The following is a 17,365-nucleotide window of genomic DNA, read 5'->3' as shown; positions in this document are numbered from 1 at the left end:
GGGTCAGGCTGACCAAATAAGGAGGAGGCAGACATGGAGAGCTCAGTTTAACCACACGGTGGTGGTGTATTTAGTGAAGTTGTGGAGAATGTATGTAGAATATATATAACATAATTAAAGCAGGATAAACTAACATGATGGCCCATTTCTGAGTCAATGGGCGCTCATTCTGGACGCGCGCACATTGGGCTCATTAGATAACAGCTCCGTAGGGCCGAATGAGCGGCCATTGATTGACGTGAAAATAGACAATTCACACCCTTTCGGTGTTTCGGAATGGCGGTGTTTCGGCGGGGTTTCGGAATGGCGGTGTTTTCTGGATGGCGGTGTTTCGGAATGGAGGGCTGTCCCTGGTCCGACCGACTCGACACCGGGCACTTTTCCACCGGTTGGGAACCGGTTCAGTTCAGAACCAGGTTTTAGTCCATGAGCCAGAGCTCTAAAGTTGGAACGTTAATTATGAATTGAGTGGGCAAAACCATACCTATATTGAATTGTTTATAGGATCAATATAAATAAATTATTATATGATAACCCTTCCACAGTATAGTAGTAGCCTTTTCATATTTTATGTTTTTTGCATATATTCCTATATTGATAATTTGCATATTTACATTTTTAAGATTTGTAATACAATAAATCATTGTCTTTGTGTAAGTAATCAACTGGGGAAGTTTCATGGTGATAACAATTTAATATAGGTATGGTTTTGCACGCTCAATTCATAATTAACGTTCCAATTTTGGAGGTCTGGCTCATGGACTAAGAACCGAAAAGAACTGAACCGGTTCCCAACCGGTGGAAAAGGGGCCTCCCTGTGGGGGTGTGGAACGCCGAATTTGAAGTGTAATTTGGGTGAGCGGTTCTCGAGTTACGTTACATACACAGACGTACAGACACAGACGTACAGACACAGACGTACAGACACAGACGTTCAGACACAGACGTACAGACACAGACGTTCAGACACAGACGTACAGCCACAGAGGTACAGACACAGACGTACAGACACAGACGTACAGCCACAGACGTACAGACACAGACGTACAGAGACGTGGTGCATTTATAGATGGAGGACAGATGGAGCAATCAACCCCCAGCTCACATCAGCACTCCGCTGCTATAGAAATTGGACAAATAGAACAGACCACCGAGTGCTTGTGCCGGGGGCCGTCCCCGTCATTTTTCAAACAACAACAACAAGCTAATCACGTGGGGGGCCAATAAGGGCTTATGTGGGGGGCGCCAATAAGGGCTTATGTGGGTTCCAAGTGCTCAAAGCACTTCACAATGTTTCATTCATTCATACATTGGGAGAGGGAGGGCAGAATCCATTTTACCGGCCCGGCCTGCCTGCCGGTTTACAGGGCCGGCCGGTGGTTAAAAGGGCCGGCCGGTCCTTAAAAGGGCCGGCCGGTCCTTAAAAGGGCCGGCCGGCGGGTAGGCCGGTTAAAAGGGCCGGCCGGTCGTTAAAAGGGCCGGCCGGTCGTTTTAAGGGTCGGCCGGCCGGATTTTTTATTCTTTTATTTTTTTTTTAAGTTAATTTGGTAACTCTGTCATTTCTCAACCGTTTTGGATGGGGGTGGTCTCATTTGAATCGTGCAGATTCATGCAACAATGGATTCAGCCCTTGCTGCATTGGGAGGTGAATTGGCGAACAGTCGACGCCAGCGTCCTCACTTCCCACATTCACACACACACCAATGGTGGCGAGCTCACACCGACCAACTCATTGGGGTTCAGTGTCTTGCCCAAAGACACTTCGACAGGAGGAGCCGGGATTCGAACCGCCGACCCTGGGGTCATTGGACGATCTGATCCACCTCCTTGGCCACAGCCGACAAGTAATGACCTGCTCTACCTCCTGAGCCACAGCCGACAAGTAATGATAATTCCACTATCATAATGAATTATACTTTTAATGTGCTGGTTGAGCCCCTGCCCCCTCAGTGCTGGATGTAATGTGGTATTTATGTATTCTGTGGTCGGTCTGAATTATCTGCTTTGTATTCTCTCATTTGCATGTCATTGCTGTGACCAGTCTGTCTGTCTTGCCTTGACACGCGCACACACACACACACACACACACAAACACACACACACACACACGCGCGCGCGCGCACGCACGCGCACACGCACACACAGAAGCAACACTCAAGTGTTTTACGGCGAAGCAGAATCCATGAATCACCCAATTCAACGCTGATTCCATTGCCATGGTGACACTGTGTTTACCACAAATTCCTATCAATTATACAACATGGCAACCGCAAAGTGAAAAGAAAACAGGCGTGGTAATCCTCCTCCAAACATCTCTGCAAAACATCTCACATACCAGCATAATGCTCGGAACAAGGAGCGAACCGTCAGCCCTTCATACCGCCGAGTCAGGCGGGACCTCAAAATAGCACGCCCTACAGTAAGCACATTCACTGCCGAGCACTGTACTTTTTTTTGTTGTATACATCTCTTGAGGTACTTTTTCACTTTACTTTCACACTACAGCGTCACACAGAAGCGTCACAAAGAGCAGATCGACAGGTCCCCTCGCGCCGCGCTTCAAGCTTGTTCCATCTGATATGTTTGATATACTTGTGAATTTGACTCCTGGGAACAGTGGGAAGTAGCCGTAACAGTTGGACATGTGAGGTTTCCACCCAGCAGAGATGGTACCGTATGCACAAACGATACCTTACTGTGTTTTCTCCATTGCTACTTTTTGCCTCCACTAAATACATTTGAAAACCTAAAAAAAAGGGCATTGACCCAATTACTGTAGGCCCCGTTTTATACTTCTGCTATTCGCAAATCGCATCGCGCCACGCTGTGAGCTTGCGAGTCTTCATTAAAACAATTGTTTACAGCATGTTATGTGTTGTCGGGCAGTATAACTTTTGTACCTTCACCCAAGTAAAATGTTGGCGTACAAGTAGGTAATAGAATACTTCGTCCACCACTGCAAAAGGGTCTTTGTGCCAACAACATTGGCTCCTCACAGACGACTATAGAGCCAGCATCTGTTCCACCCTCGGTGCACTTTTTTGTTAATTGCCCACTAAAATGAATTAGTACAGCGAGCCACAAGATCAACCCTGTCACAAATTAACCGTGAAAGCGGACAGTATACAGTAGTGCAGATTGCACAGGCAAAAAGAAAGTAAAAAGTGAGAGATGTGACTTAATGTATAATGGTAAGTTTGTTCGCTGGTCCGTTGTGGCACAAGGACAATGACATCTAAGTGAGCGGTGGTTGGACAATGCCCTCGAGGTCAGTACATGGATTGAGTCGACATGGAGTTACTCCCGGTCAAATTGTACTCAACTAAGCCATCATTATTCAAAAGTATAAATTATATAAATTGTTTCTAAAAATTAAAAGATTTACCAAAAAAAAAGAAAGCTCCATTTCAAATACAGTGAAAATAGTTGAACTATACAAACTCACAACGCATCACATCGTGACACATTGTGAGCTTGCTTTAAAAATGACATTAGTGGTTAATTCCCGAACACACTTTTGTTTCCTTTCGTAGATATTTACTGGAGTCAAACATGCTATATTATTTGACTTGAAATGCAGTCGAGCCAAAGTATCCAAAAATACTCAATTATATGTACTGTAATGCTGCTGTCCTCCATGGTCTATAACCCATTCTGACCGGGAAACCATTTTGGTGTTAGCATCATGTTATGCTTTAGCTATTGAAAAATAGCAGATCTACAAGCTCATAGCGCGCCACCGAGTGGCGCGCTACGAGCTTGTAGGTCTGCTATTTTTGACAAATCGAAGAACGACTGACATTTTTTTTTAATCTGATCTCGGGTCAGAATGGGTTAATCAGACCAGTGTGTGTCCAGTGGAAACCTTCGTATGAATCTGATCTCAGGTCAGAATGGGATAAAAGCGTTCTGTGCATTCCTGGCGTGGCGCGTCGCGGCCGGTGCCTTTTGAGTGTTTACCTGGATCCAGGGCCATCGGTCGTTCTCGGCAGCCGTCCAGGCGTTGACCAGGCCCTTCTTGTTGAGCCGCGCAAAGTACGGGTACCACTTCTGCAGGCCGAAGAGAGCGCGGTGGGTGGAGGACGCCGTTATCTGCTGGTTGGAGATGATGCCGCCCTCCATGCCCAGCGGACCAGAGCACTCTGGGAGTGGGAGAGAGGGAGGGAGAGAAAGAGAGGGAGGGAGGGAGGGAGAGAATTGACAATTTAGCCATTCGGCAGATGCTTTTTTTATCGAGAGCTACTTAAAAGTGTGCTGAATACGCAGAGTAAAACTTAATTAGAGTAAAAAAAAAACAACCAAGTAAATAGCAGTGGTGGAAAAAGCAACTAAGTAGATATAGAGGTATTTATCTTTTACTTTACTTGAGCATTTACAATTTCAAATACTTTTTTCTTCTACTCCACTATACATCTCGTATCCAAATTTGTACTTTTACTCCACTAATTTTTTTTTCCTACAGTTTGTAGATTTTGATTATTATTTTAAAAAAAAGTGAGGGGGCGCTTTATCATCTTACATCATCACAATATCATAACATAACATGCATACATGTATGTCGATTTGCTCAGTGACAGACAAGACAAACGTATATAGGAGGGGCTCAAAAATAGCCCCAAATGCATCACAACGTGCTGTGATGTGACACATTGTTGTGAACTTGAAACGTGACATTCTGCAATCTGCGTATGAGTCCTACTATATGAGGACTTTTACTTGTAACAGAGTATTAATATAGCCTATTGTAGTATCGATACTTTTAGTAAAAGAGTACTTTTTCCAGCACTGGTAAATAGTCACAAATGGACTACAGAGAGGACAATGTAGAGCCTCAAAGACACCAGGATATACCAGGCAGTGCTGCAGTCGAGGGTTTTTTCAGACGGTATTCCATAATGATTCCCTGTGTGACCATGTGCACGTATATAGCTATTATGCTCGTGCGTGGTCAGTCAAATCATTTCCAGACGGTATATAGGCTATATGTGACCGCTACTGACCGAGGCTAAGTCATTGACATCTTTTTCATTTTCGTTTTTTGTATGTTTCATGGGAGGTTCGAATTGACATATTTGTTGTTCAGTTTGAACCCTCAGTTTTTGGAGAGGTTTATAGAGTAATGTCTTGCAGAGAAACCGTGAGAATGAGAAAACAGGTTTGAAAGGTTCACTTCTGTGGATTCGGAGTCGGACATTAAACCTCGCTAGATGTGTAAGCATTTATTTCAATTTACATTTACAGCTCTGACATTCATTTCAGACATGCTCTAGTATTATGTGAAGAGTCTGCCTGTGCTATTAACTCATTTTGTCGTTCTCCTCTCTTGACCAGTTAGTCTTGCCGCCATGTCTGTCTCTATCAAAAAGAGTCACATATGCCTTAAAAAAACGTGACTGTACTCTGTTGCTGTTTTTACATTTTGTCTAATAAACTATTCAATCAATCAATCAATCAATCAAAGCATCAGTTGAATGAAAAGGTGGCGAGAAGGAGTAGCCTATACATGAGAAGTGTGGTGCTATGGGGGGTGAGGTTGAGTCTGGGATTTTGATGAACCCAGAAATGGTGATTAGTATAAACATTTATGATTCAAATGTCATCTAGGCTTAGACAATGAGATTAAGCTTGGTTGCTACAAATTGCACGTTGAGCAATTTGAGTATTTAGCATAACTAGCCCATACCCGTTTAATTCATTATTAATTGATAATAATGTGAAAAGTGGGAGCGATTGGTGCAGGCAGTGAGGAGCTACGGCAGTTACAGTGCAGACATGAGTGTAGTATGAGGTATGATAGTATGATAGTATGATAGTATGATAGTATGATATGATGATATGATGTTGATATGATATTAACATCTTGTCGTTTAAAGACAGAAACATAAAAAATGTCATCATGCTTTAAGTAGCGTGTGACGTGTGGAACTAGGAGGTTTTCATGATGCTGAATCCATGCATTTTTAAAAACACTCCTTGGGCTAAAAACGGCCATAGCCATCTTGACAAATGTCAGCACATTTCGGCAAGCGGCTATGGGCGATTTTAGCTCAAGGAGTGTTTTTTTTCTTTTTCGCAAAAATAATGCTAGGAATGGATTCAGCATCATGAAAACACCCTAGTTTGACATGTCACATGCTACTTAAAGCATGATGATGTTTTTGCCTCATACAGGATGTTAATGAGTACTATGGTCACATATTATGCTAATTACTCAAATTGCTCAACGTGCAACTTTTAGCAACCAAGCTTAATCTCATCTTCTAAGCCTATCTCTTTATACAATGCTAAAGTTGATCACGTGCCAAAAGCAGTGGACAGAAACTGGTCGACAAAAACTGGACGACATGTGCAGTTGCCCCAACAGCAACGCCACAAGGCCTTTTAACCACGCTACTTACACACACTACAACTCGCTTACAATTCGCAAACCTGGCAACACTGCTCTGTGTTCTCATAGGCCCACCAGGCCCGCCCCCACACTACTTTTCAGTCTCACAATCAGCCATCTTGCTTTTTAGGGCTCTCGCAGGATAACAGACAGAAGGAAGGGGAGAAATTATTGGCTCACTATTTTGCTTATCCCTTCTAAATCCCTGTATTTACAAAATAAAACACTCAGCGAATCCCTTAGTTAAATCAACATTGTTCATTGTCACTACTTGGATTGTGCCGAAATATTTACATTACACGTATAGCTTTTGCTATTTTCGCCTGCCAGCCAATGCCGACTACACACGCCTGCACACACACACACACACACACACACACACACACAGGAATGGCTATACGGCGGCGAGACAGCAGTGCAGCACGTTATAATTTTCAGTTTCATTAAATAACTGTCTTTCTCAGCGTGCGCACGTGCGCACACAACATTATTCAAGTGAAATGCGTAACGCCAATATTGGGCTCATATAGGCTACCAATACACGACGAAATAACTGACAGGAGTGACGGTGCTGTGCTGTGAGTAAACTGACGCTTTCTGACATAGAGAGAGAGAGAGAGAGAGAGAGAGAAAGAGAGAGAGAGAGAGAGAGAGAAAGACAGAAAGACGTGTTAGAGTAACGCGCGCGAGCGAGAGAGAGAGAACGTCAGAGAGAGAGAGAGAGAGAGAGAGAGAGAGAGGGGGGGGGGGGTCCCGTTAGCAACAAGCTAACAGCATACCGGTACGTTCGTTCTATGATCCATAAAACGACAGATCTGCCGTTTAAGGGCAGATCTGCGGGCGCGCAATGCTGTGTGTTTTCGTCTTTTTTTCTTTTTCCCTCCTGCTTCCACATGACAGCAGCAGCTGCAGCAGCCTCTGATAGCTACTGTGCTAAAGATGCTAAAGCAACACAAAAAAACATCCAGACGCAAAACAAACCAGGGACCAGGGTTGCCACATATCGTGGATGTGAGAGTGAAACAAGCAACCAGGTCTATAAAAATGTTAATAGGCCAGTTCAAAGTAGGTAAATCAGAAATGGTCCGGAAATTAGTCTTAAAATAATCAATTATAGTGTTGACTGTCAAACTTTGTTGTCTAATGTTGTTTCAGAGCAGTGGAACTCAAACATTTCCATGTCAAGGACTACCAATAGATAAACAAGTCCAAAGTAGCTTATAATAATCAGACTTGGCAACACTGTCTCTAGGTTGAACGTTCTACTTTACAAGCTCACACATATGAAATATGTTTTTTTGAATCTTCAAACTGAGACATATTTTATGATAATACTGTTAGCACAGTCATCATACTCCAAGAGCATACAAATGGAACCAAATGGACCCTGATTTTCCCAGAGAGCAAATGGTATCAAATGGGGGTCTGTGGCCTAATGCATTTCAAACTGGGGCTTCTTGGTATTATATTCTCTGCATATCTTATCAACTTGGGGTGAATATTTCACCACAATACTTTACTGAATATTTCACAAGAATATAACACAAGAGTCAAATGTACGGTCAAATGTAATCACAATATAGGCTACAGATGTAAATTTTTATGACACAGTAAAATGTCGAAAATTAGTGCTATCCCCCCCCCCCCACACACACACACACACACACGACAGGCAAGGCTGTTGTTTGCATCGTTAGCAGGCAGCAGCTACCTTGGCACTGCTCTCTGTGACTGTAGTTGTTTCACCATGTTTGCGTATTTATGAGAAATAAAAAACACTTTCTGTTATTATAATAATTTATAACCCATCCGTTACTACATGTGCAGGGCACACTACTGAGTTTAAAAACACAGCTGAAACATGAAGTGGAGTCTGTCAACTCTGTCAACGCAATTTCCTTCTTCCCATATTGCGCTGCAATGTAACTAGGATTCGCCGGCCAAAGGCCGGCGAAATTCTAGTAGATGACATTTGAATCATAAAAGTTTCTGGGTCTAACATGGGACTTATGGGGGCTTCCAGTAGATGCTATGGGGTGAGGTGGAGTCTGAAGAGGTGAGTGCTAGGGAGTGAGGTGGAGTCTGAAGAGGTGGAGTCTGGAGAGGTGAGTGCTAGGGGTTGAGGTGGAGTCTGAAGAGGTGAGTGCTAGGGGGGTGAGGTGGAGTCTGAAGAGGTGAGTGCTAGGGGGTGAGGTGGAGTCTGAAGAGGTGACCCTTTATTAGGGTAAAGGTCAAAAGTCTTAGGTTAAAAAATGTTCAAAATCCAGTCCAGACATTTTTTATTTGTGTGAATGTCAGCCTCTGTGGGGGGTGTTTATATGCAAATATCATGACCAATGGCATTGAAATGGCATTGCAATGAACATCACTGATGACGTTTAGGTGAAAAAAGAACAGAAAAAAAAAACAACCCTGGGTCTTAGAGGGTTAACTGGAAGCAAGACTGCACTGTAATTGGAGAGTTAATTCTACAGTTTTGGAGCCATGAGTGAGACGAGTGTATAGGACATCTGGATCTTTCACGGTGTGTGTGAGACAGACAGACAGACAGACAGACAGACAGACAGACAGACAGACAGACAGACAGACAGACAGACAGACAGACAGACAGAACAGAGAGAACGAGAGATACAGAGAGTGGTAGAAGTGAGAGACACGCAGCAGAAATAGAGAGAGGAGAGAGAGAGCGAGCTTTGCACAGATCACCGTACAAAGGTGCCATTTGCTCACGTATGATGTAGACGTTTTCGTATATAACGTAACCGCAGGTTTTGGGCACCACAATCAGCTCACGCTCCACAATGTGCTTCAGCTCTACATCGCTGAAGAAGTCCTCCTCCTCCTCCCCCAGTTCCTGTCCCTCCTGGTCTACCGTGTACGGTAAGGTTTCGGCCACCGACGGCCTCCCCTCGCTGTCCGTCTTCCTGCTGCTCTCGCCCCCCTCGTCCGACAACCCCCTCGTCGTGTCGCCAACGTCCCCCTCCTCCCCCTGCCCCTCCTCCTCCTCCTCCTCCTCCTCCTCTCCGCTCTCCGTGTCGCTCCGGTTCGCCAGCGGCTTCTTCTCGTCATCCATGTCGTCGACCGGGCCGCTGGCGTCGGCGGGCTCTTTTTGCCGGCCGCGGCGCTTCCTGACGGTGACGCGGGGACGCGGCGGAGTCATCTCTCCGTCTTCCATGCTGAAGAGCGCTCTGAAGCTGGAGCGCAGGGAGCTTCGGCTGCTGCAGCGTGAAACCATCGTGGATGAAAAGGACTTTGAAAAACCTCCTTTGCGCCTGAAGGGTGTTTAAAGATGTCAAAACTCCCCAAAAAACAGATGCTTTGCTCTTCCTTTGTGCCTGAAGGGTGTTTAAAGATGTCAACATGCCCTAAAAAAATAGACACTTTGCACTTCCTTTGCCCAAAGTGTATCTAAAGATGTGAAAACTTAATCCAATGATACAAAACAATTTAAACTGTCACTTTGCTCTTCCTTGCTTGCTGGTAAGGTCGAACCTCCGAGAAACCGATGCCTTGCTCTTCCTTTGTCCGAAGGGTGTTTAAAGACGTCAAACCTCCGAAAAACAGATGCTCTCGCTACCTGCAGGGTATTTAAAGCCTTGCCTCGCCTCATGACGAGGCAAGGCTTTTAATACCATTCTGGCAGGAAGGGCAAAGTGGAGAGGCATGACACCAATCTTCAGACTTCTTCATCTTTCACCCTTTCCTTTGACACATTTTTTTTGCCGTTAATTGGACCCAGTTCAGCCTGGTTAACTGTATTTTGAACGCCACAGACAGCAAGTGATACAAAAACAGCTCAATCTTCTCTGCGGCATGTGACGAGAAGGACAAATCTTTTTGCTTTTGACGAGGAAAGCTTGTTTTGGAGGAGATGCACCAAAGAAAACAGAGAGAGAATTCAAAGCAAATGTGTGTAAAGATAGGCTATGCGTGCTTATGCACATTGGAGGAGGGTTTGGCTGAACGTGTGTGAATCAGAAAGACAACGCAGGAGTTATAGCCACACAGTCACAGTTCAAAGGAGATGCTGTGTAATTGCTTCATTTGCACTCAGACTTGCTACAAAAAAAAGGGTCTTTGGGTACAAGTCCACTTCATTTCAGAGTCAGACATTAGGGACGTGCATGTGGAATGGATTATTAGTGAATGGCAAGCCCAGTGTGTCATAATTATGCTTGTCATATCAACGTCTCTGCTTCTTGTGTGTGACTATAGAGTCATCTGTGAATGCTGGACACTAAAGCCTGTCATACAAAAGTCCTTGGATACACGAGCAGCACTCAAGTACTGCACTGTGTGCAACTTCTACTTTGCGTGAGAATTTCCAATTGGTCATACTTTATATATATATATATATATATATATATATATATCTACCCCATTACACCTCAGAGCCAACTATTGTACTTTGTACTCCACTGCAACTTACTATTAAGTACTTCACATATAGGCCTATACTTGTATTAAAACTAAATCCCAATGCTACGTTGCAGTTCGGGAAAAGTGTCCCCCATGTAGCGTTCAATTGAAGACATTATTTTAACATTATTTAGAAAAGCCTTTCAGGGGTGAAATTCATGTAGTGGGCGGTGTGAAACTTTTTAAAAGAAAGAATAAGTCTGCACACCGTTTAGAAAGCTCCCCAAAAACATTTATTTATTTATTTATACCAAGGCGGGGAAAAAAAAAACACACAAAACGTTTCGGCTACTCTGTGGCCGAAACTTGGATAGCAAGTTAGCAGCGCGTACAGGAGAGAGGTATATAAGTGGGCAGAAACAATTAGCGTGGGATGTGCGTGCACCTCCTATGCCCATCCTGACATGATCTACAAGCTGCGAGCTTGCAGATCTGCTATTGTCACTAATTCTGGAAAAAAAGTCTGACCATTTCTGAAAATGAAGGCCTACTTATAGCGTAATTTGGGCTTGATTATAATGTATGATTTACTTGCGTACACACGTAATTGTCCTCCACTGGGCACAGAGAATGACAGCTCCCAGGTTGGTGTTTACCACCGCTGACACCATGAAGTGTTAATGAGTGCTTTTAGTCAGCCATGTGCTGAGCTCCAATGGCACTAATTACACATAAGTATTTTAATCTGGGCTAAAATAGCTCTCCTGATTGAAACTGATTTGACGAATAAAACTGGTTTGCACAGCATCCATCATCCACCCGACTAAACTATCTCTCGTTATGTTGTGCGCGTGCGTGCGTGCATGTGTGTCAGTGTGTGTGTGTGTGTGTGTGTGCGTGTGCGTGTGCGTGTGCGTGTGCGCGTGCGTGCGTACGTGCGTGCATGTGCGTATGATTCTTGATGACTATTTTTCATGACGATGTATTACCATGTGTTGTTCTTGCTTACTGTAAATCCCTCTGGATTAAGTGTTTCTGCTAAATGCCTAAATTGTAAATTGTAATTGTAAATTGCTGCGTGTGTGTGTGTGTGTGTCTGTGTGTGTGTGTGTGTGCACACGAGCGTATGACATGCGCGCGCACATGCATTTTCTGAAAGCAGGTCAAGGAGCTCTATAGTCCATGCAGCCACTGAGGTATGGTTGGACATTTGGTATATATTTATTGGCCTAACATTCATGAACCCAAACCGGTTAACCTGGTGTCGTGTCAGCATTGAACATTTTCGTATAGGGGGGTTATATACTGGGAGGTTGGGGTTATGATGCCCGGCCGCGTCATACCAAAGAATGTAAAAATGGGACCCAATGCCTCCCTGCTTGGCACTCAGCATCAAAGGGTATGGGGGGGATCAAATCAACTAATCAAACGGCTGCAGCTCACCGCTCCAAGAGCTGGGTCAAATGCGGAGAACTTAATGTCACTGTGGTAATGTGTGTACGGCTTTGATACAGTATGCGACCATACCTGTATTATCGAAATGTGTATGAAATATAAAATTGTTGCAAAAAAATACATTTGCATGATTAGGTATAATGAATGGCCTATTACCGTTAAACAGTACTGAGTATCGAGTATATACCTTTCCCCGAGGTATATTGTCGTTTTCACTCTCAGAGTTAGACTCCTGTAAGGGTCCATTTGGAACCGGCTCAAGGAACCATGAGGGTCCCTATAGCTGGACCACACTTTGAGAGGCACCGGTGTAGCAGAGTGTTTCCCAGTGAGCCAACGTGCACCATATCAGCACCTCGACTCTCGTTTGTGAGAATTAGAATCATCGGTAACACCTCTTTCCAATATGGCTGCTGTGCATAAAACCTATATACAGAATCACGGAGATAAGGCCGAATGGTTAGAGTGCTACTTTGATGAACTTTGATGCCGAGGTGACACTGACAGGAAAAGAGAAAACTCCTGGTGGAAGGTGCTATATATTGTGCATTGAAGTGGATGTTTGATTCCAGCTACAGCTTCCACTGAGACGTTAACCTTTGAACTGCAGAAGGATGGAGGCGGTCTATATAGCGGGGGAAGTCCATTTTGATGTTGGAATTAAGCTGAAATTGCTTCCCAAGTTCACAGAGCGAAAGATCCACAGCTGTTTTTCCTCGTTGTTTGAACGGGTAGCAGAGTCCTTTAGTCTGGTCTGACAAAGAAGCACAATGTTGCTGTCGGGCAGAAACCTCTTATCTAACTACAGTAGGCCTAGTTGTGTTTTTATTATTATTATTATTTTTGCCGTAAATCAACGTAAATCACACAAAAGCATACAAAAGTATAGCCAAATGTTCTTAAAGATTTGAGGCACATTTTAACGATTTTTCAAAAATAGCAGACCTATACATGTTCATACATGTAGGTTTTCAATAGCTAAATCATGACATAATGTTTAAAACACCAAAAGGGGTTTAACGCCCAAAATGGATTTAAAACACAATATTTTAATGGCTTCCAATCAAACGCACAGTGATTACACCAGCAAGTCCTTATGAATAAATAATGCATCGCGATTTCACGGACGCGTGCGTTCGTCTGTGTCTCTGCATATATGCGTATAGGTATATGATACCGCTGTCGATGTCATGACCCATGTTGTTCCAGTAGCTATTATATTTAGTCCCGCAAGCTCTTGTTAATACTTTTTTTCATTGGTTCAATATTTCTTTAAACTTTTCAAATGCATCCAAAATAGCAGATAATACGATCTCACTGTAGTCCGTGAAATAGTGGATTAATCCGATATGATTAATCACAAATGATATTCCAAAAATCATAATAAAATGACTCTGGAATATTCAAGCTATTTCAGCGCATCACATCAAAAACGTCTCATCTGTCGGACGTGAGTTGTTGGACCGCTTGAATAAATGAAATGTAATAGAATTCCCTTTTTGCATAAGCAACATTCAGATATACAGTAAATCATGAACCAAATAAACTGCTCCAACAAAATAGATTGTACTATCAAAAGGAGTGTTTAATAATATCGATTACTGGTTACAATGACATAAACACCACATAGCAATGAGCGAACACGTCATGAGATTATTTCCATTTGGCATGAGCCACAAGGAAACAATTAAATGCTTATTGTTTTATTGCGTTAGTCAGACCGGGATGCGATTTGCTGTTGATATAGCCTGCACAGAAGATGTGTCAGTATTCAAGGGCAAACGCATTATCTGGTCCCGTCTGATCGAACGCGATACACAACTGGAATAGGTTCGAAAAATAGGATCAGCAATCAACAATAAGAATATTACATTTTTCATCAGATGTGCATCTCTGCTGAATAACACATTTATCAGTGGTGTGTGATATGTATCAAATGTCCACACTCGGCGTGCGTGTCTGTTCGTGCGTAGTTGCATGTGCCAAGGTGTGGCGTCAGAGAATCTCCTTGTTAGGGTCAGTATTTGGTCAAAAAGTCAACCTTGTGGTCACTTCAGATAGCGTGACAAATTGTCCGGTCTGGGTTTTGTCATAACCTGTACTCAGCAGTGTTAAAACAGGGGTCAAACTGAGGGCTACATCTTGCCGTTTCTCCTAATTTTACTCACTCAGGAAAAACGGGTTTTTGGTGCTATGTCATCCTTTCATTGTCCAGCACAAATTGTGCCTTGTCAGTTAACACCCCCCTCCTCACGCAACATCACAATGCATGTGACATTTATATAGGCTATAGGACAACGAAGTACGGCATATATACAAAAGTTGCAGACAGCGACACTATATTGTACTGTATGTGTCTGAATTCCAGAGCGTGCATGCATGCGTGCGTGCGTGCGTGCGTGCATGCACATGTGTAGTCATGTGTGTCAGTGTTGTGTAGATGTGTTCATAAATTCCAGACAACTCAGTGAGAAGCGGGGTGGGTGGATGAGCTCTTTGGTGAGATGTCATTGCCTGGTGAGTCACACATATGCACATGCACACGCATGCACACACACGCGCACACACACACACACACACACACACACACACACACACACACACACACACACACGCGCAAACTTTTCTTATGTGGAGTTGAAAACTATTTGATATGGCTTCCTTCCCTGTCACACAACATTGCATAAGTTGTATAAAGACCAACCATATGTTGTTTCTTAGGCTGTGTTCACACTATCCGCCTTTTATCAAGAAAAAATAAACCATTGTCCAGAGAGCTTTTTTATATGCTGAAAATGAAAAAGAAGGCGACACACACTGAGACACACTTCAGTGCAACTCCATGCTTGGAATTCGGCAAATATCAACAACGTTTTAACCCATTGAGACTTGAGGCTAATTCCGGCCGCGGACCCCCATCTGAAAATGTTTTGTGCCAGGGAAACCCTAGAGGAGAAGATTTGAGTAAAATAAATCTAAATGTCAAGATTTCTCATTTGTTCTAAACCAATGTTCTAAATCCGAAAGCTGGATGCATACTTGCCACCCTCTCACCACGGTGGTTGGAAAACTACAATAAGATGTCACTAAGCCACTTTGATAAAACTACAACATGGCGTCACTGAGCCACGGTGATGATACTATACAGTATGCACAATAACATCACTGCAGTGATAAAACTAGAAGTTGGGTGGGCGCTGCATGCGCGCAAAATTATACTACACTATGACCACCTATAGTATCAAAATCATCTTCAGTGTGAAAACGTGTTTCCACCTAAAAGGTGAAAGGGTGATCACCTAAATGTTCACATACAGCACCAGAGTTTCCTGAAAAACGTAATATTCCCATATTAAACACACACACATGCACATGCACATACACACAAAGAAGTGGATGTAATCAAGATTGACATGACATATTTATAATCTAAAACAGCCCAGGGTTCAGGGGGGGCATCCAGGGGGTCACAGATAACGGGTGAACACATAATCGCTCACATGCCTTTCGGCTGGCAGAGATAAAAAGGACATTTGGTAAATGGTAGATTACACTACAGTATACACAGCCGCATTGATCGCTTTTCAGACTCATTTGAGGCACCCTGTATGTGTGATCAATATGGTAATTTTGGTTTATTCTCCTCTACCAATTGACTCCTGGGCCCCTCTTCCAGAGAGCAGCTCAATTCGGGCCCCAAACCCTGCGGTGGTTTCACGTGACTGTGTTTACCAATCCCCCCCCCCCAGGGCCCACCCTGTTTACCAATGACATTAAGATTGACTCTGTTTTCAAAAGAGTTTGACACGTGTAGAAACGTTTTGTTCTGCATGAACATTTGGTTCTCAATGTGGGGGTCCGGGGGGGGGGGGGGGGTCCTTGATGGGCTTCCGGGGGGGGGTCCACAGCTAAAGTTAATATGCTGCACTCAGCGTCACAATCGTTTTCACCACTGCCAAGCTTGTACATCTGATACTTAAAGTGTTATCTAATGTTGAAAATGTTTGGACATTTTCATCATTTCATTTCATTATTTAGAAATTTCTTTTTCTCTTCTGGGCAAAACCGTTTTCATTTTACGGGGACCGAAAAAGGAAAACGTCTTACGGTTTTTGAAGGTTGAGGAACGAAAGAAAGAAAGAAAGAAAGAAAGAAAGAAAGAAAGATAGATAGAAAGAAAGAAAGAGCGGCGGTGGTTTTGGCGACCTTTCTTATCAAAAAAACGAACACTAGCGAAGACTTTCCTCCAACACCATTATGACTGGATGTACGGTTAATCCCGGTTCCATTTGCGGCTTGCTTTGACAATCTCCTGGCTAATCCCAGCGGACCCCGAGGGCAGTCTGCCCCGCCTGCCGGAGGCTCTGCCACTTCAGCGCTAAGCCCCCCCGCCCCACCCCACCCCACCCCCACCCCCCACCCCCCCCCAGACTCATCCCTGTTCAAACACCCTTAGACTTCCAACACTATGATTAGAACGATGGCACTGCCTGGGGCGGACAAAACACGTATCTCCACGTTTCAAACTTTTTTTAATGCCCTCTCATGGTATACAAGAGTGTCGCGCAAAACATTGGATATTTTGTTTCAAAGCCAAAGTGAAAGTGGTTACGTGTGTCTTATCCAACATACTGTACTGCAGCACTATAAGACTAATTTGAGGATTTACTGCAATGCTACGAATAAAGGCCGTTTTCCTCCACTGAATACACATTTTGACATCAGTCTCTAATTCCTGAAAAGATTATGAAGAATCTGAACACGTTGCTTCGTGACATGTTTGCTCTTTTAAACACAATTTTGAAAAGTTTTACATAACCCCAAAGGTTGAAAATGGTTAATAAAAGACCACTTTTGAAGGCTTTGTTTGACCGTGCTGGCACTTTGTCATCTACGTAGAAACTGGGCAATTGAGAAGAAAGAAAACAACACATCAGCACCTGACTATAGAGCACCGCCCCCTTTCATGGTGACGACGGAAATTATTCCCCATGCATTTTTCCCAAAGATCTGTAAGCCTTGAACAAAGCCAACTCGGATCGTGACAAATCATGACAACAAACACAATATTTTGGGCCAAACAAATAATTCCAAAGAAGAAAAACAACAACTAAAGTGTTTTTTCTCTGACATTTTTCTGAAATACCTGTGTTTCTTTATCAG

At 43.5% G+C, this 17,365-nt stretch overlaps 1 protein-coding gene across 1 annotated transcript in view; it reads right to left on the bottom strand.

The window, feature by feature from the left end:
* The window catches only part of edil3a (EGF-like repeats and discoidin I-like domains 3a), a gene marked incomplete at its 3' end in the record, with an annotated part of 226,162 nt that overhangs the window by 74,639 nt on the left and 134,158 nt on the right, over positions 1 to 17,365 (bottom strand). Inside the window, exon 5 of the mRNA XM_080767014.1 lies at positions 3,961 to 4,142. Within this exon, the coding sequence (XP_080623140.1) occupies positions 3,961 to 4,142 (182 nt within the window). The remainder of the gene's footprint in view (positions 1 to 3,960; positions 4,143 to 17,365) is intronic.

This window comes from Protomyctophum bolini (genome assembly GCF_963924005.1).
Source record: "Protomyctophum bolini genome assembly, chromosome: 6".
Taxonomy (NCBI): domain Eukaryota; kingdom Metazoa; phylum Chordata; class Actinopteri; order Myctophiformes; family Myctophidae; genus Protomyctophum; species Protomyctophum bolini.
This window is presented reverse-complemented; position numbering and strand designations above follow the sequence as displayed.